The 21,092-nt window shown below is 41.4% G+C and overlaps 2 protein-coding genes across 2 annotated transcripts; one reads left to right on the top strand and one right to left on the bottom strand.

Moving 5' to 3' along the window:
• Nucleotides 1-10,163: 10,163 nt before the first annotated feature.
• On the bottom strand, nucleotides 10,164-10,777 carry LOC128740991 (mantle protein-like). Its single transcript, XM_053836567.1, has 2 exons — nucleotides 10,772-10,777; nucleotides 10,164-10,700 (listed from the first exon to the last, which is right to left on the bottom strand). The coding sequence occupies exons 1-2, from the start codon at nucleotides 10,775-10,777 to the stop codon at nucleotides 10,164-10,166; spliced, it is 543 nt and encodes a 180-aa protein (XP_053692542.1).
• Nucleotides 10,778-11,975: 1,198 nt separating this feature from the next.
• LOC128740990 (mantle protein-like) lies at nucleotides 11,976-12,606 on the top strand. Its single transcript, XM_053836566.1, has 2 exons — nucleotides 11,976-11,981; nucleotides 12,061-12,606. The coding sequence occupies exons 1-2, from the start codon at nucleotides 11,976-11,978 to the stop codon at nucleotides 12,604-12,606; spliced, it is 552 nt and encodes a 183-aa protein (XP_053692541.1).
• The last annotated feature ends 8,486 nt before the right edge of the window (nucleotides 12,607-21,092 follow it).

Below are 21,092 nucleotides of genomic sequence, written 5' to 3'. Positions count from 1 at the left end.
GCTTGTAGCTAGCCTGCGAGTCGAAGAGAACTCCCCGGTGGACTCTTTGATGCAGGATTCTCTTTATATCAGTTAAGTTCCTGGAGCACGATAGAACTGAACCCTTGCTAATGTTGAGCACCATTCTATTTTTGTTACACCATCTTGAAAAATTCTCCAGTTGTAGTTGCTGGAACGTGGCGTCTGCTACTTTTTTGACCTCGAGATCATCAGCAAAGAAAAGCCTGGGTTCTCGTAGCGAAAAGTTTGAAATTTGGGACGAAGTAGAGCGGGCGAAGATGGCTGCCTTGTGGAATACCAGGCGAAGCAAGGAACTCACTGGATATTGAAATTACGATTTTAATAGCCAGATCAGCCAAGTAGGATTTCAGCTGAAAGCAGAAAGGTGCCGTCAAGTCCCATTCTGTCGAGTTTGGCAATCACAATTTCTTGATTCAGCTAATCAAAAACAGCAGAGAGGTTGGTGTAGATTGCATTCGTTTGGAAGCACCTTGACATGGTATCCGTAGCATAAGTAGTAAATTAGAGGAGATTCGTCCCACAATGACTTTTTCGAATAACAATTGATAATTATTGATATCTTTTTTACCACCTTTCTTGTGATACGGAAACATAAATGCCGTTGTCCATAACGTCGGATAAATGCCGGTAGACAAAGACAAATTGTAAAGCTGACCAGATAGCGGCTCATTATTAGCAGCCAAGAAGATTTGGTTAGCTGACATTGTCTCACTGAAAAACTTCTCGAAGAAAAGCTTACAATTTTCATTTGCATTCGTTCCCGGTTGGTCTGTGTACCCAAGCAACAATTTGAGTTTTATTGTACTCTTATGATGGTTTTCATGACCAATTTTGGTCTTAAATGCTATGATAAGAGTGTAATAAAACCCAAATTTCTATCTGGGTACTTTATCGCTGTAGGTAAGCCGAATTCTTTTTTTTGCTCGTTGATTCACTGTTATCAGTTTACTCTGTAGGTTACGCATAAAAACGGTGGCTCTTACGCCTGTACGCGTTAGTTGTCAGCTTGTAACGATCGCGCAGCATTAGACCACCATATTTTAAGAGCCTCCTAAGACTTATTTGCTTATTGCTTATTTCGATGACTTCAAGCGTCGTAACTTTGCAGTCTGCCAGGGTGCATATTTGACAGGTGGAAATGTGCGTTTCTGAACATATTAATCCATAGTATAGTTGAGGATATTCAAGAAAGTTTGAACAGTAACATTGACATCGTTATTTAGAACTAACATTTTCAGTGGTTTTCATGACCAATTTTATGAAACCACTAATAAAACTATGAGAACCTTCTATTCCACTAGAACTTTTTGATGATCACTATAAAACTTCCTTCCGACTAAGTGGTCCACTTTTCAGAAGGTTTTTATGACCTCCTTAAGAATCACACTATTAGCTGAAAGCAGTAATAAAACCATTTGTGCATTTCGCTACATACAGTTTGCTCTGGTAAAAAACTAAATCAGTCCGTCAGCTATGTTAACTTTAAAGTTTAAGTTTAAGTTTTACTGTCAGATCATTCAGATCAATTTGGTTTATAGCTACCATAATAAAACATCTCAAAGAATAATTAACAAATTTTCAGCATTCTCCTTTGGCTTGCAGCATAGACGCATTAAATTTTATCTTGCATATTGATATAATAGGAGGATAAAATCAACGCGTCATTGAAATTTTGCAATTTTCAAGAAAAGGTAGGGTTTTTTTCTAATTTCCGTCGTAGTAAGCAAAGCTACTCTAATTTTCACCCTTTTTAAGGTGGATGTATTGAATACTCGAAAAGTTCTTGTGTTGATTTGACTCAAACACACTTACCTTCCGATCCGTGCACTTTGAATTCTTCACTAAAAAGCGATTAGTAAAGCATTTTATTGAAATTACGCAACTGACTTTATTTCTTAAATTCGTCGTATTGTTTTAAAATCCGTCCATCAAAATTTTTCATCGTCCGAACTAAAAATCACAACAATGTTTACGAAGCTAACGTGCATGTATTGGTGTATGACGGCATGACAAATATTTTTCTGCAAGATTTCTGCAGGTCAGGCAAGTTTTCCTGGCTGTAGAATAACGACAATGCCTTGCGTGAGTTACGATTAGTCGACATTTTCTTCTTCGTCGCACGAAAAAACGTAAGAAATTTGGCTGCTAGAAATTCTTTGATGAAAAAAAGCATTTAAATAGATCTTAGCTCAAATTGGTTGATCGCGTATGATAGTCAACAAATTGAAATATTAGGGAATAAATAATTTTGCATTGTGTGTCATAAAAATCGCTGATATTGTTAATAATTTGAGTTGAATAGGACGCGAATAGGCAATTATATGACAAATTCTCGTTATAAACAAGAAGAACCTACATTCTGTTGCTTGGGTACTAGCCGTAATACGTGCAACCTTAGCGCTTCTTCTTCCTTTGTCAGCCTTGAGCGTCTCTTACTATGGCAGAGAGGCTCTTTGTGGCTTGACGATTCCTTAACCAAGTGCGCGGTTGTACTCTAGGTTACGAGCGGCTCACGACCGCGTCTGATCCGGAGCGGGCGGCTAAATTAGGAAATAGTTTGCCTTGGCACTAAACCTAAGAAGGAGCTCCAACTCGAGACTCAGTAGCGTGGCCCTAGTAGGGCAACATACGTAAATATTTCTGCTACGAAAAGTCAAAAAAAAATCGACTCGAAATATCCGACATGGACAAAGGCGATGAAATAAGGACGTGAAACGGATGCTTGGTACCTAAAACTGCAGATCGCTGAATTTCGCGGGTGGCGGTAGAGGCATGTTCAGACGAACCTGAAGCTACTGTCAACCAGAGCAGAGGGTCCCAAACCACCAAAATTAGGATGGTTTTAATAGCTGTTATCCATTGCTATTATGTAAAGACCTGAATGGATAAACCCCTAATCCAAGGTGTGATGCGACCCGTACCGAAGAGGGGGTTCTATAAACACTTAACGCAACGCAACGGAGCCTGTAGAGCACCAGGGCGCCCTCCACAGTAATTTTCCCTTACTGCATTAAGCCGGTCACTGATGCAGTGGACCATTTCTTATCGAGCAGCCTCTCTCTGCCGGAAAACAAAGAAACGATGAGGCGGAGATGAGAAAAGGAGAGGAACAGGAGCTGAATGATGCGCTAGCAGAAGTCCAGTCCTGTTCCTCGTCTATCTTTAACACGCTGACTCGTTGTAAGTCGATAGACGGGGATGTGGTTCTAACTCTCCATTCACGGGTCTAGATTAAACCTGCCGAATCTCTGACTGTGTGCTGAAGGGTGAGCTGAAACAATGGAAGAGTGCAGTGGTAAGGGTATCCTACAGAAGAGGAATTTGCTGCTCGATCAGTTAGAATCCCGAAAGCTTTCCATCGTGGCACTGCGCGAAGGCGAGAAGGTGTAGAATATCCGTGGCGGTTAGTGCCAATTTTACCAGAGCGGTGGAGAGACCAACAAGCTAGGAACGGGCTTTCTAGAGGTAGAATGCAGATTGCAGAGTCGCGTGTCGGACTTGAAAGCGATCAACGAGAGAATGTATATGTTGAGGACAAATGGTCGTTTCTTCATCTACACCATCATAAACATGTACTGTCCCACATGAAGGTAGAACCGATGATGAGATGGAAGTGTTATAAGCGCAGCTGGAGGAAACGTACGACAGCTGTTCGTCGCTGGACATCAAGATCGTCATCTGGAATATGAACGCCTAGATCGGCAAGGATACGATGGATAGACCAGTGATCGGGCTTAATAGTCTGCACGCTGATACGAACGATAACGGCCAGCGATGCATCAAACAAGCATTTACCTATGCTTGAGATTCGCTTCTTCTATTATTGTGCAGCTAAAACCAATGGAACAAGCGAACGAAATTTTCCGATTTTCTTGGGCATTGCTTATCTCAAAAATTCATAACTTTTGAACGTAACAATTTAGGAATGATATTATTTGGAAAAAGCACTTCCCAAAATTTTCCACATTAGTTGCTTTCATTTAGTTAACTGGGGAAAGAAAACTCAGTGAAACAATCGCTTGAGGAATTGTTTTTCTCATGGTAAAGTATTTGACAACAGTTTACTGAAAGAAAACGGCTTTACCAAACTTCAACGTGATATAATTTTTCATCATTTTAATGGAGATACTGCTGAATAGTTCTAACCCGTCCCAGAATTTTATTTACTGAAGAATAACCGGATGAAAATTTATTCGTTTTCTCCGATGTTCCGAAACGATGCTCACTTCGTCGAAAGTACTGCCACTGTCCACAGAGCTAACAACAAAATAAACAGCACAGGAGTCAGAGATTTAAACCTTTCAACCGACCGTGTCACGAACTTGGCCAACAGTTCTAGTGATACTGATGGAACACCTAGTTAGCTCCGGGGGAATCTACTTCATATCGTCGAAACCCCAAACACTACTCGCCGCAAAAGGACGTTGTTTATGTTTGTCCGCTGGCTTCTCCTCCTCACCGGTCCAATCCGGGTGGTACTTCGATATGAGCACACGAACAATGAAGTGCAACCGTCTGCGTGCGGTTTTTAGCCCCAGGACTTTCGCTTTGCTCTCTCTTTCTCTCTGTTGCTGGATCGAAGGTTAACCATCGGAGTGCGGAAGATACTGGCAAACAAACATTAAAACAGCAGCTAAACCTAAATTATTCCCCTGCTCCTCGCAAACCAAGCAAGCTCACGGCGACGTGTGTTACAACAACGGCCATCTGGTCCTGTACGGCGAACGATTCCCGTCCGATGCGATGCGATGGCGCCCGCAGGAGCAGGCTATACACATAAACTGACCGAATATCTCACTCAAGCAGGCAGGCAGTCAGGCCGGCAGGATGCGGCCAAGTTCACTGTCGTAACCGGAAAGAGAAAATACTGTTCCGGTTTTTCCGGGAGCCCGGGATGCCCCGATGTTTTCGGGCGGCTTCAATGTCACCACTGTGACTAATTTATGAATATGGTCCAAAGTTTGTCCATCACTCGCTTGGTCGTTGATGGTTGTTTGTTGGTCGGGTCGGGTCGGGTAGGGGTTGGCATGGAACGTGATGAATTTCAATCTGAAGGTTAGACGGTATAGCCTCTTGCTAATCGGAACCCTTTGAAGGATGCGAATTGCAGTTGCGTTAGGAGTTTATCAATAATACTAAGAGTGTTTATTGTTCTGTCGAGAAACTTTTGGGTAACTGAATGCTAGTGAATAATGGTGGGCAGAGTTTAAATAATGGAACCATTTTAAGGGAGTTTGAAGTACAAACAACAGAAGAACTGTTCTACAGAAATGAGATGTTCAATTAAGACTGGGAAAGTTTTTATAAGTGCCATGGCATGAGGTAATTGCTCCATCACTGAGACTAGATTACTATTTTTAGCAGACAGTGGTTTGAAAACCAATTACCGAAATAACATAACTGTTAAATCGAATCATTGAAATTGAATTATTATACAGATTTAATAATCAAAACTATGGGCTTTCGATTTGCGCTGATTTCATATCCTGCATCGGCCTCTAACCCCAAAATATCTGATTACATTATCATTCATCAGTCTGTCATTACATACATATTACAGAGCTCTGGTCTGTGGCTTAATTTGGTATTACAATGCACGCCCACTCCCCCGAAAACTAATCGTTGTCCAAATTACCGCATCCGGAAGCCTCATTGTCTTTTGGCCTTGCATGGAGCCAAAATTCTGACCACATGACACTTTCACAAAATGTGTTTAATTTGGCTCCGATATGCATCGGTCGCTCAGACGCACCCCATTTGACCCACCATCAGAACTGTCTGTTGTGTCTCCCTCCAGGAGCGGAACAAATAAATGCTAATGACACCATTTCCGCCCGTTCCACATGTGACACAGGCTGCGAAATACGAGCCGACAGAATAAAGCGAAGGTTATGTGCGGTTACGGAAACCACCGACCTATCGTACGCAGCCTTGGCCTGGTCCATCCAGCCAGAAGATCTGTCATCGGTTCACCTGGAAACCGCTCTCTACAGACCCAACACACACAATCGACAACAGCTGACCTTTTTCATGTGCAGTTATTCGAATGACGTGCCAAGCATCGGGCTGATGTTGATTAAAACATGTTTATTTTATGCCCTGGTGGTTGCTTCTTCCTTCCTATGATGTTGAAGAACTGCGCAGTAGGCCTTGCAGTTTTCATCACTTTGACGTTTCTGCCCGGTTTAGTCTGTCTAATTTTTATTGTGTTTGCAAAGGAAAAAGTCAAATCGATTCTGAAATAGTGAAAAATCTAAATTTTGTTTGTCGGAACTATTTCATGTGAGTGAACACGAGGATAAGCTAAAGCCAAACAAACCAAGCCGACCCAAACATGACACCTATTAAGACGTCATTCCGCCAGCCAGATCCGCCGGAAAGAGCTAAAGAACAAGGGAAAATGGTTTGAAGAAAAAAGCTCATAAAGAAGCACCCAAACAAGTGAAGGTAATTAATTATGTTGCCTCTGTTTCATTTGCTCGATCCCGTCTCCGCGTGCATTCACACACACCCGAGACGTGAAAGACACGTAGAACGGGATGCACAAATGAGAAAAACGCCCGGGAAAAAGTTTTCCCCATCATTGCAGTGATACCTACCGTTAAGAATGAGTGTGAAAAGTTAAACCATTTCCCCGGGTTCGGTTCGGTCCTCGGGGGAAGGAGTAAAACGTGTCAAATCAAGTGGAAAAGTCGGTACGCTGAAAAGTTGAAGGCCATAAATAACTCGTTTCGCCATATCGGAAGTCCCGTGGAAACTCGAACTCAATACAGTGCCATTCTTTTGAGTTTTGGAAATGTACTGCATATTTGCTCGAAAAACAATATCGTCTTCCACCGGACCGGTTGTGTCGGTCGGACGACACTCAAGGTGTTGATATTTGTTTCGATTTTCCATTCCCCGGTTCCGGCGGGTGCAACGCAAAGTTATTTTACTTTTCCTTTATGCTTGTGTTGCCAGCAAGTTGACAGGCAGACGGGCGGACGGTCGGTCGGTTGGTCGAAGATAAACTTCCGGGTGGACACTGCGTCCATTTTTTTTCAGGCGATTCTTCGGCGCGCTTCGCTCGGGGCTATTTGTTTCCTTTCACTTCCGCTCTGTTGGCTGGACTCATTCCTTGCTGCTTTAGCAGTGAGCGGTCCTTCGGATTATGGCCCTTATCAACGGTAATAATTTTCTGCCACAATCGCTTCCATAGAGAAACTGTTGCACATTCGGGGAGCACAATTCGGCATTAGAGCGTAAATATTGAATGAAAGATTTGCTTATGTTGTTTTTTTTTTTGCTTCGGTGTGTTGATCTTAACCGTCTGAACTTTAGCCCTACAAGCACAGTCTTGAATCAGGACTAAAGAAAATCCCCCAGGGGAAACAAGTTCCTTGTTTTTTTATTCGTTTCCAGCTTTCTCGTATGCGTCCTGCCGTGTAGTGATCCTTGACAACGAGATTGAACGTGATGTTTTCTCGCTTGGGCCTCTGGGCCTAATGATTTGGATGGCACGGGGCAAGAAACATACATTTGTTTATTGCGTTGTTTTTGGAAACCAGAGGGGAGTTTACCGGTGGACGTGGGGAAAACGACTGGAGTGCTACTAATATTGATTGAGCAGTGAAACGCAATCCGAAGTCTGAAGTAAATGGACTTTCGTTATTGTTTTTCCATTTGCTTCATTCAATCATTTCAATCAACCGGATGTTGTGAATTGAATTGACAGTTATTATGACTTAAGCTTGATTAGAGTTGGCTTGTTGAATGGACTAAAAACAATATCGGATCTTACGTATACAAATTTTGAGAACACGGTAGGATTTCGAATTTGGGAACAAATTAGAGTCGTATACATTGTCAAAATCGAAACCGTGTCAAAATAGAGACCCTTCTTTGATCCGGAGAAATTAAATATAAATGTGTCATAAATTGACTTATCATCACCAATCAATGATATTTTCAAGAATGCAACCGTTTTGCGGGCCCACAAGACAAATGTCATTTTACGACATTTTCCAAGGCAAGGCAAGTCTCGTATGAAAACCGTACAAATCTTTTCCCCAGTAATCAATTTGATTTGAATATCTCATTTGCAACTGAGATATACGACATCATATTTGAACGAAAGTTATATTTCACGCCATTTAAGAACATACAGAATGTTAGGTAGCTTCGTGCGCCTATCTCTTTTAGTTTCGTTGCAATTTAATTTTAAACGTATCGTGTTGGGTGTTGAATTAGTATCGGAAAACTGCATGAACTCATACATCACGCATAACACACTAGATCACCGCATGCGACGAGCACAATCTGCCACGTATGAAAAACAACAACGGCAATAAATTTAGGGTTCACCTCCACTTTTTCTTGCGTAATCCTGTAAATCTCAAGCCACTTAGGTTTATTCGCAGGTAGCAGCTCTTAAACCTGTAATGTAGAAAGAATGCATTTTTACCCAGTTTAGCATGCTCCACACCTCCAGCATGATATGGGGCTGTGCCGAAGTTCACCTTGTGCTTGCCTTGAGACCATTACGTTACGTTAAACGTTTTGTTACACTTAACATAACAAACACTTCTGGATTTGTATTCACTTACTTGCATTAGGTAGCCGACTATAAGAAAATCTACAACGATATTCCTGCTGGGCTGTCGTCGCTTCATAATTAGCGAAGCCATAACAAAGGTAAATATCCGCGAGTTCTACCGGGGAATACATTTTAATACTGTAATCGTTTTCAACAACGTCCCAGAGAGACCCGAAATATCTGTTTCGTTATTGTTTTCTATATGGGACAGACCGTGTCCGTCGCATGCGATGATCTATTATGCTATGCGTGATGTATGACTTCGTGCAATTTTCTGATACTAATTCAACACTCAAAACTATACATTTAACCCTTTATAAGACAGTGGCAACTATATTGCCCCCAACGAAAAATATTTTTGTTTTGCTTCTCTAATAATATCGGAGAAATTAGCGATGCTAATGAGTAACCAGTTTCGACGGCACCAGCTTACAAATATATCCAACAGCTCTTGCAATCGGCGGCAAGCATCGATCGATCTTACAACAAAATACAGTTTCAGATCATCGGCATATACTAGCTTTACACCTACACCCAGCAATAAGGTTACGTCATTAAAGAACAGTGTAAATAGCAAAGGCCCCATATTATTGCCTTGGGGCACACCAGAGTTGAGATAAAGATGGCACGAAACATATTACATGATAACATCAGCCTCCGGAGGGGTCAGTCCCGGCATAGTGGTTAGCATTCATGCCTCTCACGCCGAGAACCCGGGTTCAAATCGCAACCCCGCAGAAGTCACGAATGATCCAAGCTGTTAGTGACTTTAATCAAGCAAAACAAAAAATCACCTCCGGAGGAGTGCCTGGAAGTCATCGCAAGCGCTGGTCAACTTCTTTTAGAAGCAATTGTTGGCTAAGTATATCCCTGACCTTACCAGAAGGAGTAAATCGTAAATGGTTTGCCAGCAGTTGTTAGATACAGATAGGAAGCATTGTGATTTTTGTTGACCTAAGTTTTCCAAGGAATTGTTGGTATAAAGGCAGGGTAATTCAGACAAAGGTATCCAAGTTTGGTCAAGTCTGATCCGTGATGGTGCAGACAACTGCAGGAATATACAATCGCCTTGCAGTTCGCCTAGCAGTGCTGGACGTAGGTGCAGATGCTAGTGACTAAGACAATGGTCTAATGACACCTAACCATAAATTGATTCACAAATGTATTTGCCAGAATATTTTAACTTTGGTACTAAGTATGCAAGCTATTAATTTAGAAACTGTTTCGTATGTAGCCTCCGCAACAGCAAGATACAGCTTATATAAAAAAATTAAATGTATGCTAGTGACTCATAGTGAGAAAATTCCAAAATATCCAATGAAAAATCCTTGATTTACTGAACAACTTTGTCGAAGACATTAACCTTGGACCCAATTGAGCCATCTCTCATATGCTACGTAGACTTCATTAATGCAAATCTTAATAATATTATACAAAATACAAAATGGTCATGTGATAATGAGAATTAACACGTAACACGTTACATAAACAAGACTATTCAATTAAATATTTACATCCGTTTTTTATTTACCCTCTCAACAAACCGTCACGCCTAAACATAACCATCTTAAAACAGACCCCAGTGCTGCTTCTTGTGCTCCTTAATGTGCACGGTCACCGGAACTGGCTTCTCGACGTACACCGGCTTCTGCACGTACACTGGAACTGGCTTCTCAACATGAACTGCGTACGGTTTCGGGACCTCGACGTATTCCTTCTGGACAACGGGAACTTTCACCTCGACTGGGTATGGAACTGGACGGTCAACATGAACTGGGACCTTCTTCTCGACGTAGACCGGGACCTTCTTCTCCACAACGACTGGGACCTTCTTCTCGACATGCACTGGATATGGGACCTTCACTGGAACGGGAACGTGCTTTTCAACCTCAACTGGGAATGGAACCGGCACTTTCTTGGTAATGGTTTTAATCTCGTGGTGGTGCTCATCATGGTTGTAGAGGCCGTGGTGGTGGCTGTCATATCCGAAATCGTCATGATCGTTGCTCAATTCCCACAGGCCACGTTTCTCCTTTTTGCTGTTAGAATCGTCGACTGCCGCACAGGAAACGAGGGCTAAAGCCATAGATAGCACAATAAACGCCTGGAGTTGAAAGAATTAATTATTGATAGATACAGTTCATGATTCAGTGGAGGTTGATTGCACTTTGTTACCTTCATGTTGGAAGCTACAGTTTTGATTGTACTGCACTCTGAACCGATGAGATGATCGCAAACGAATGATGCCTTTTGGCTGCATCGATGGCACTTTTATATGTGTCTCTTTGATGAATTCAAGATGTAAGATAAGTGTAAGAGTGTGTTGGCAACATTAGAACAACAACCATAGATTTAATTTAAAGTACTATCTATTAAGAGTATGTTTTCCCCACAAAAGTATTATATTCAAATATTACCTTGTTTTATTTTGATTGCTGTCAAAGTGCACGGATATGGTTCGTGGACTTATGAACGAATACAGTATATAATAAATTCGTTGATCTCTTATATTTCTAGATTGATTTTTAGTTCTTTTTCAATAATTCATGAATGAAACATCGTAAAACAGAACCTTTATCTATGAAATTATAAACAAAAATATGATCTGGATGCAGTTTCCCTCTGCAGTAGAAAACTTCAGTAATTGGCAAATTTAATGATAAAATTTTCTTCATGTGAAAAGATTATCGAATAACAGAAAAATATTTTAGAATTTTTTCTTGATTTAGAACATAGATTTTCTGACTTTTCTTTGAAACGTTTTTTTTTGTATAGAAAATTTGATGAACACTTCTTATTTTTTTCTAGATTGTTGAAAAAATCTGCTTACATTTCTATGGAGACATATTTGTTTTGTTCATGGGAGGGAGAGTGCTCTCATAGAGCACTCACTAAATATTTCGAAATTGAAATTAAAATCTTCACTGACATAACAAAAAATCCGAACAGTTTTGTGTTTGACAATCTAGAAAAGATCATTTATATTGTAATTCTAATATAATTTATTATCTTACATAGCATAGAAGATAAAAGTGACCTTATTATCTGAACACGTAACACCTTGTGCATCCGCCAAAATAGGTTCGACCTTCACCTGATAATGAAAATCCAACGAAGCCGGCTGTTGGCAGGTTAAGTGAACTGTGAAGGATTAACGAAATTCCTTTATTGAATTCATCACACAGTGATGAGGCTCTGGCAAAGCAGCAGAGGCATTTAATTGCATAAGTTTTCGTCTGAGTTTAAAAACCTAACTCTCCCGTTAAAATAATTATAGAAACACATATAAAAGCACCTGCCGTGCAGTCAAAAAATATCATTCGCTTGCAATCATCTCATCGGTTAAGAGTGCAGTACCATCGAAACTGTAGCTTCCAACATGAAGGTAATAAAGTGCAACAAATAATCACTGAATCGTGAAATTTATCGGCCAAATTATTAATTCTTTCGACTTCAACTTACAGGCGTTTATTGTTTTTTCAATGGCTTTGGCCCTCGTTTCCTGTGCGGCAGTCGACGATTCCAACGGCAAGAAGGAGAAACGCGGTCTCTGGGAGTTGAGCAACGATCATGACGATTTCGGATATGACAGCAACCATCACGGACTCTACGACCACGATGATTACCACCACGAGCTGAAGCATGTATCTACCACCATCACCAAGAAAGTCCCGGTTCCATTCCCGGTCGAAGTTGAAAAGCACGTCCCAGTTCCAGTGAAGGTTCCATACCCGGTTCATGTTGAAAAGAAGGTCCCCGTGGTTGTCGAGAAGAACGTCCCGGTTTACGTCGAAAAGAAGGTCCCAGTTCATGTTGACCGTCCAGTCCCATACCCAGTGGAAGTGAAAGTTCCAGTTGTCCAGAAGGAATACGTCGAGGTCCCGAAACCGTACGCAGTTCATGTTGAAAAACCAGTTCCAGTGTACGTCCAGAAGCCAGTGTACGTCGAGAAGCACGTCCCAGTGACTGTGCACATCAAGGAACACAAGAAACACTGGGGTCTATTCTGAGATGCTTGTCTAATAATGTGATGATTTGTTGAAAAAATAAATGCAAAACAAGGAGTTACCTATTTCACAGCGTTTTACGATTTGTGGTTAAAAGGGGGTGAAACGCCACGACCTTCAGTGAACATATACTTGCAGCACGTACTAACTATGGGGAAACTTTTCACAGCCCCATCTGCTCGGAAAAAAGCTCAATGTTAAATGTTTACACATTTTATGTTCATTTACAGCATACCCTTTTTCGTTCGTGAGAAGGGTTTGGATATGTGTCGTGCTCTTGCTGTGTTCGGTAAAAGCAAGCAAGAAAAGTTTAAATATTTAATAAGCTAAGCAGTTTTAAACTCTCATTCCGCTGTTTACCATATCAAATTGTAGAATTGAGACATTCGCCCATGAAGATGGCTATGTTTTTCCGTTCCGGATGGATAGGGAAACTTTCCTTAGAACTTTGATATGCAAATCAGCACTGCTCTGCTAGTCGTTTGATAAAGTCGGTCGTCTCTCCAACGTGTGTCCCACTCCGGGTGGAGAAATGAGTTTCCTTTCAGTTGGGGCTCATTTTCTTAACTCCGCTCGTAAATACGTACTTCAAGAGGTTATAATCATTCATCCCCCTCTGCCATCTACTCCGAATAAGGACGCTATCACAAGAAACAAATTTGTCGCCATAAAACTTATCTTCATCCGCCGAATCGCCTGCAAGGCTGAAGGTGAAAGCGAAAGTCAAACGCAACCCGAAATCATAGTTGTAATGAATTACATTTATCATACGCCGTCACGCCAGCGGGAACTGGCCTGGAACGGCTACGGCGCGGCGGCCCCTGGATCGGATTTACGGGAGTCGAATGGTAAGGCAGCCAATCATTAATCCTAAGCCTTAAAACCACGCATTAGTAATAAACCCACGGAAGGACCTTCTTTGCGGCAAACAATCCACTCTGGGGGGCAATTTTTTACTGCCAACATTTCCCTCGGCATCCTCGGAAGTGCGGTGAATGTGTGCGACCGGGAATGGCATAGTTTCCCGTTTCCGTCCGACGCAGTCGGCTGTCTTTGTGTGAGTGTGTGTGTGTGTTTGGGTTTGTTTGAGTTTAGTGGTGGCTTTTTCAGTGTGTGTTTATTTGGGAAACCGGAACTGGCAGTCGGGGAAAAGTCGTAAACATTTGCGCTAATGTAGGCTTTATTAGATCTGTTATCACGATGTAGTGGTGGTTTGTTGTTAGCCGAAAAGTCGAAGATAGACGAGCACGAGTGCACGGTAGAAAGTTTTGGCGCTATTCGACCCGCTGTGGGTTGTTTTGCGGGTATTCTGCCAATATGTACCCCAATTTGTTGTATTTAAAAATATCATAACCGATTTTTTTTTTCATCTACAATAATATTTAGCTCACTTTTTCAAGGCAAATTGAATCAGTCTGAGTTGGAAAGTGGAACATTTTTTAAAGATATAGTTGTTGAAGCATTTTCACTACAAGGTATTCTATCTTCTTCCTTGAAGATGAACTGAACCAAGCACGTGACTTCCTGCTGCATGCCCAGCTTCATAAAATAACAGAATTTTTCCACCATTTTTCCCCGTGCCATCACAAACAAGCACTTTGCTCAGCAATAGTGACATTTTTATATAAATCATAAAACTCTCTGCACCGACAAATTCCATCCCCCGGCGCGGCGGCGGAGGCGGTGTGGTGCACTTTTACTGCTTTCCGCCCGGCTGGAGATATTTTTCACCAGCCAGCGAGAGGTTTGGCTCTTTGGCCACAGCGAAACAGATGCGAAACAAAGCTCCAGTTCCACCTTTAGCTTTAGGAAAGAAATCTCGACCCATCCATTCCAACCAACCACCCAACCAACATCCAACGGTCCTGAATATGTATGATGAATATGTCAAGTGGGAAATGGTAAGGAAATGATACATTCTAGCACCCCACTCGTAAATCAAATCTGTCGCTCGAATTCAGCTCGGAATTCGATACCAAATGCTCGAGCTGCCGGTTTGACTTTCGCTTTCACGTCCACACACACTAGTGTCCATTAAAACACACTTAATCTGAATAATGCACAGAATTTGTCCGCCTCCTGGCGACCGTCTATAAATATTTTATGGATGTTTAACACCAAAAACGCCAACCAAACTGTATAGTATGTAATTTCATTCGGACGCCAGGCCACCAGCTCATGCAATATGGAACGGTATGGTAGGTTCAATGTTCTTCGGAAACAATCCACCCAATCTATGGTTATGGCTTTGGCTTAAAATTCCACCTTCAAGAGTTCTTAAAACCAAAACACTAGCACTGGCACATATTGTGGTCAGTTTCCGCAAAATTTATTTCCGATTCAATCTTTCCCCCCACTCCCACCTCCCAACGCGAGGAAAGCTACGGCTCCGTTTCGACAGTCACGGGCTGCTGGAGGAATTTCTGACTCGAAAATTAGCGTCCTTTCTCAACCGAACCATCAGCATCGCATCGTGAGTGGATGAATTTTCGTATACGCATTCCTTGCGTTAGGAAAATGGGAAGCTTTCATGTGGAAAATTCAAACCAGAGGTTACAACACATCACCTGTTCCGGGTTTTCCGGATACGTCAAATATTGAGCGTGGTGTTGCTTTCGGGATGCTGCTTACTGTAAACCGCAGCAGGCCGTGCCTGGAAGAGTTATTTTAGTTTACAGATTGGTCTGTGTGGTTGGCAGAGGATGGAATGTTTTCCAATCGAACTAATAAATGGGAAATACCGTTCTGATTCAAACTTGGAACGCTTAAGCTATGCTGAAACTTTCTTCAAAGAAAAATGTTCGATAACATCTATATTCTACTCCCATAAATGGTTTAATAGCATGACAATTTAATTATTTTCGTGTTAAAATTTTAAAAATGAGGATGTTAATTTACATTGAAAAACACTAAAAAACTGCTGTTCGGTTTTGATTCAAACTTCGAACACTTTCATGGTCGACATTCAAAGCTCGAATATTTCAGTCTCAGACATCGAACACTTGTATTACTCTGAAAAGAATTAATGTTTTTAGTGTCATTCAACTTAAATAAGTGAAATTTCAACATTTTTCTAAACACTGTTTTTTTAAATCCACCTAACAGTATGATTTAAAATTTTCAATAATTAGAGTCAATCCGTATTTCTGTAGTCAATTGTTAATATTTTCAAACTCTATGTACCACATCTAAAGCAAGTTAACTTTGTACAGCTTTACAATTCAGATAATTCATTTTCCCGTAGGAAAATCCGGAAAACCCGGATATTATCCGTGGGTGTTCGAAGTTTGAATCACACCTCAAAACGTGATTCAAACTTCGAACACTTTTTATTTATCTAATATCTTTGAAATAATGCATGAAATATTGTATTTGAACTATGCTTTAGTACATATATATCTTGCACTCACCTAATAATCGCGAAGTGGGAATACAATAAGTATAATATTTTATCATATTAGCGATACTAACGAGTATTTTATTCTGAAGTGTTCGAAGTTTGAGACTGTTCTAAGTTTGAATCAGAGCGGTAATTCGCATTCACAACGAATTGAGAAAGAAATACTGTGTTTATGATCACTGACGTGCTCAGCCTGGGGCACTGGCATTTCAAATTTTTGAAATTTCTAATTCTTTTAAATTCAAGTGTAATTCAATTCTGGTTTCAAGTCTAATTTCCAGTTCAAACTGAACTAATGCGGTAATTACAAATTGATCTTATTTGAAGTCCCAATCAAGTCCAACTTCAGTCCAATTTCATGTTGGATTTCAAGGCCACTTCTATGACGAACTACTTGTACTAGTTTAACACTAATTTAAGTCTAATTTAAGCTTAATAACGAACCAAATTTCAAGCCAATGGTCAAATTTCATACCCACTTTAATGTCCAATTACAGTGTACAGAACGGGGCTCCCAAAATCCCTCCAGCTAAGTGCAATAATTTCTTCGATGACGCCGTTCCCGTTTTCAGTTCTCTGTGTGACTCGCAGCTCAACTCCAATTCTCCAATGCTGATTTACTACCAGAACGTGTGCGGACTTTGAACCAAAATTGATGACTCTTTATTGCTATAGTTGATATAATGATACTTCGATATAATCGTATTAACGGAAACCGGGTCTGACGAGAAGATTCACTCGCAACAGTTATTCAGGAGCACATTCTCCATCTTTAGATGCCATCATAGCCAGCAGAACAGCAGAAAATCCCATGGCGGTGATGTGTTGATTGCGATCTCTAATAAGTTGAGTTGCTCTATCGACCCATCCCCGATTTTAGAAACACTTGAGCAACTATGGGTAAAAGTCCTATAATCTATTTACCCCGCTACCATAAGGACGACGGCAACGCTTTAGATTTTCATAGAACTAATTTTGATGGTTCAGCCACGGCAATTGCGCTCTCCACGGCAATTGCGCGGGTCGACTGGAAATCTTTGTTACTGGGATGTACGATTAAAACAGTTTACTTTGTTTCCTCCATAAGATTTACCCGGGAAGTGCAAAGCAAACTATTTTATTCAAACGAGCAACTATCACCTAATGTGATTGTGATGTGGGGGGCTCCGTAGCCGCAAGGTTACCGAGTCTGCTTTGACAAGCGAGTGGTCGTGAGTTCGAATCTTAGTAGAATCAAGCCATTCGATGTTAAGTGACTTTAGCATGGGTTTATTCTCAGGCCCCTCCATTTACCCTTCCTTCGTGCTGAATTCTATATTTACCCTCTGAGGCCTCTTGACAGTGCAAATGTCCCTCCTATAGTTAAGTGTACTGGTCACAGGTACGAATGAGTCCTCGCCAGGGACGGCTATAATATGGGATAGTGCTGACAGCGAGGAATAAGTGGGTAAAGTAGATCAAGCTTTGAAGGAAGGGTAAACCCCAATACACGCAAGCACGCATCCAGTTTAAAATAAGCATATCGCTCACTCAATAGCGATTATAGCATAAAGAAATGCAGTGCAGGTCATACAGCAAACACCCGGGCGATATTACAATAGATCAACTATACTGGTCGCAGTAATGAGTCCACACATGGAAAAAAAATCACCTAATGTTGACACGACTGTTGACTAGTTCATAAGCACTTTGAAGGGCTTCATTCTCCTGCTTCCTCGAAATAAATTGCCTCTGCTGTTAGAAACACACCTAAGGAAGCCATCAACCTCAACGTTCTTCGTGTGACGGAGGAGACGGTTAGCGGCAGGACCTGACGGTATGAATAAAGGAGTGCAAACTGACGCAGTGTATTCGGATTTGAAAGCAGCGTTTGATCGGGTGGATCACGATATACTCCTTGCAAGCCACAAAAAGCTGGGATTTTCCGTATCGTTCTGCAAGTGGCTGCAATCGTACCTATCACACCGTAGGCTGAGTGTGAAATTCGGATCCGAGTTTTCCGATTCGTTCAGCAACATCTCTGGCGTACCACAGGGAGGCAACCTTGGACCACTGCTATTCTCTTTTCTCTTTTTATTCATGAACTTTCAACTCTCCTGCCACCAGGTTTTGTCGGTTTTTTATGCCGTCAATGAACAAAACTTTAAGATAATTAAAATGGACTTCGCGACTGCATTGAACTGCAACGCCTCGTGGACAAATTCGAAGATTGCTGCTCGAATAACATGCTTACCGTCAGCATCTGAAAGTGGTTCGCCATCTCCTTTCGCCATAAAAATAAGCCTACAGCTTTTAGCTATGACATGGAGACACATGTGATATATCACATTCGTGATCTTGGATAGCCCGGATAGCGCTCTAACATTCCGCATACACCATAACGACATTATCGCCAAAGTCAATAACCCTTTATAAGGCAGTGGCAGCTATATTTGCACCAACAAACATTTTTTATTTTGCTTCTATAATTATGTTGATGTCATTATAGACGCAAAACAAATGTTTTTCGTTGGTGGCAAAATAATTGCCACGGCCTTATAAAGGGATAAGCAACGCAGAATTATTTTTAAAATCACTAAGGAGCTCCGTGACCCGTACTGCTCTCGATCTTTGCGCAGTTTTCCAGGGCGTGATCCCAGAAACCTACCGCCGTATGAGGAACGTTACCGCTTGCTTAATTTGAAGATTCTAGAAAGAAGAAGTGCTCACGCCGTGTTCCTGGCTAGAATGATTTTAAGAGATATTGACTGCCCCGCCATTATGAGTCAACTGCAAAGGTATGCTCCGGAACGAAATTTTGTCAATCTTAAGTCCATTGTCAAGTTCAATTCAATTTCAATTACAATTCAATTGGCAATTGATTTCCGACTTTTGACTTTTGATATTTTAGTTTTGACATTTGAATATCCACTTGTAACTTCGGAAATTGAGTTTTACTTTTGGATTTGAAATTTTGACTTTTACCTTATGAATCTGACTGTTCATTTTAACCTTTGCCTTTTGAGGTTTTAGTTTTAATTTTCGACTTTCGACATTTGATTTTTGTTTAGATTTTGGTTTTTAATCTTCGATTTTGGACATACTTACTTACTTTACCAGCCGAGAGCCGGGGTGGCTCTTGCCGTATCAAGAATTCCTCTCCATTGTATTCGATCCTGCACAAGTAACCATGTGAATTTTATTGTGCTGTTATGGTGGTCTTCAAGAAAAGTTTTGGTCTTAGATGCCATCATAAGAGTGTAATAAAACCCAAATTGTTACCTGGGTCTTGGGTGGGTTACTCGTCGCTAATTCGTTACGCATCTCGACACACGCAAGTCGGCCTCAACCTGGTCGAGCTATCTAGCACGTTGGGCTTCTCTATTCCCGGTGCCCGTGGGGTACTTGAAGAGAACGAATTTCACTGCACGGTCGTCCGGCATTCTCGCTAATTAGCCGGCCCATCCTAGTCTCCCAACTTTCACCAGGTGTACGATGGGAATCTGTCCAAGTAGTATCTGCAATTTGGGGGTCATAGGCCTACGCCACTCTCCGCTATCCGTTTGTACTCCGCCAAAAAAAATCGTCAATACCTTTCATTTAAACACAACAAGTGCACGTATGTCTTCCGTAAGCAAAAATACAATCTCAAGTCAAGTCAAGAGCTCTTTAACTCTCTGTTACATGGAAATCCACATACATACCAGCACGGCAAATCTGTGTAAACCGCACCGCACTATGTAGTGACGTTAATTGAGAAATCACTCAAATATTAGGAGGCGGCACTTTGTGCTTTCCTTGAAATTGAAAGAGCTTTCGATTACACGTCCTTTGTTTCAATTACTACTAAAAAGCATTACTTACTAAAAAGGAATCAACCACACTACAATGAGCTAGATTCAAGCAATGCTTTCGTGCAAAGAAATCACTGCATCATTGGGAGATACGTCGGTCACAATCTCGGTGATCAACAGATGTCCACAAGAAGTTCTCTCCCCATTGCTTTGGACACTGGTGTTCGACGCACTCCTGATTGGTGTCAGGCTGAGCTTCAGCCTGATAAAAAGCTTAACTGGGCTGCCCGTCTAGATTATGCTGTTAGGGAAGCATGCCGTTGGCATCAAATACAGAGTTGTAGTCTAAACAGTCAAACAGTTTATCTACTCAAATCCTGCAGTAACTTAAAATTGCTCAACTTAACTCTTAGGGAACTACATATCATCACGGGACTCCTCACGGGACACTGTCCTGCATTTTTTCATTTAAAGAACATCGGATGATACCGGAACTTGCCACTTTTGCAACTGTGAACATGAAAGTTCAGCGCATCTATCCTGCAATTACGGGTCTCCTGCTTTATCTAGGCATAACCAAGGTTAGTCAAGAGAGGTTTTCTGACTTTCAAATTTGTTTTTCACCCCCGCTGGGTTACCCTTGACGATCACCGAAATTTTCAAAGCGGAAACTGTTGAATGTTTAAACAACGTCGATGGTTGCTAACCAATCTTTTAACTCACCTTGGGCATAACTTCTTCGGAAGTTTGCTTCTTAGAGCTCAAATCCCAAAAGATCATTGATTTTATTAACCATGCAATACCGAATTGGGGCATAAGATTACAACTATCTAGCTCAACTCCATCAATGGGTATGAGCAATTCGTGTAGAGCAATCGGAATCTGCCTCAAAAAATGATCATCAAGACTGTCACAGTGGCTTTTCAATCTAATGTCAAAAAAACCTCGCTGCTTAACCTACACAGGGCCTCGCGCGTTGTAAGGTCGGCTCTGCTCCTTGATCGTAGCGTCTCGCGGAGAGAAAAGTAGGCTCAACTTTCAGTTTGCATGCGTCGTAGAATCTCCTTACTCGTTTTATTGTCGGTGATGATGAGGGATCCCAAATATACGAACTCATCAACCACTTCCAGTTCATCGCCGTCATTAGTCGCTGTGTCCGTGGGGGGCAAACGTTACTTTCTCTGGAGCCTCTTCCTACCATATATTTGGTTTTCGATGCATTGATTTGTAACCCGATCCTCCTAGCCTCCGTTTTTAGTCTGGCGTAGATTGCCTCCACCGTTCCAAGGTTTCTAGTAATGATGTCGAGGTCGTCT

This window comes from Sabethes cyaneus, chromosome 3, assembly GCF_943734655.1.
Source record: "Sabethes cyaneus chromosome 3, idSabCyanKW18_F2, whole genome shotgun sequence".
NCBI classification, from domain to species: Eukaryota; Metazoa; Arthropoda; class Insecta; order Diptera; family Culicidae; genus Sabethes; species Sabethes cyaneus.
This window is presented reverse-complemented; position numbering and strand designations above follow the sequence as displayed.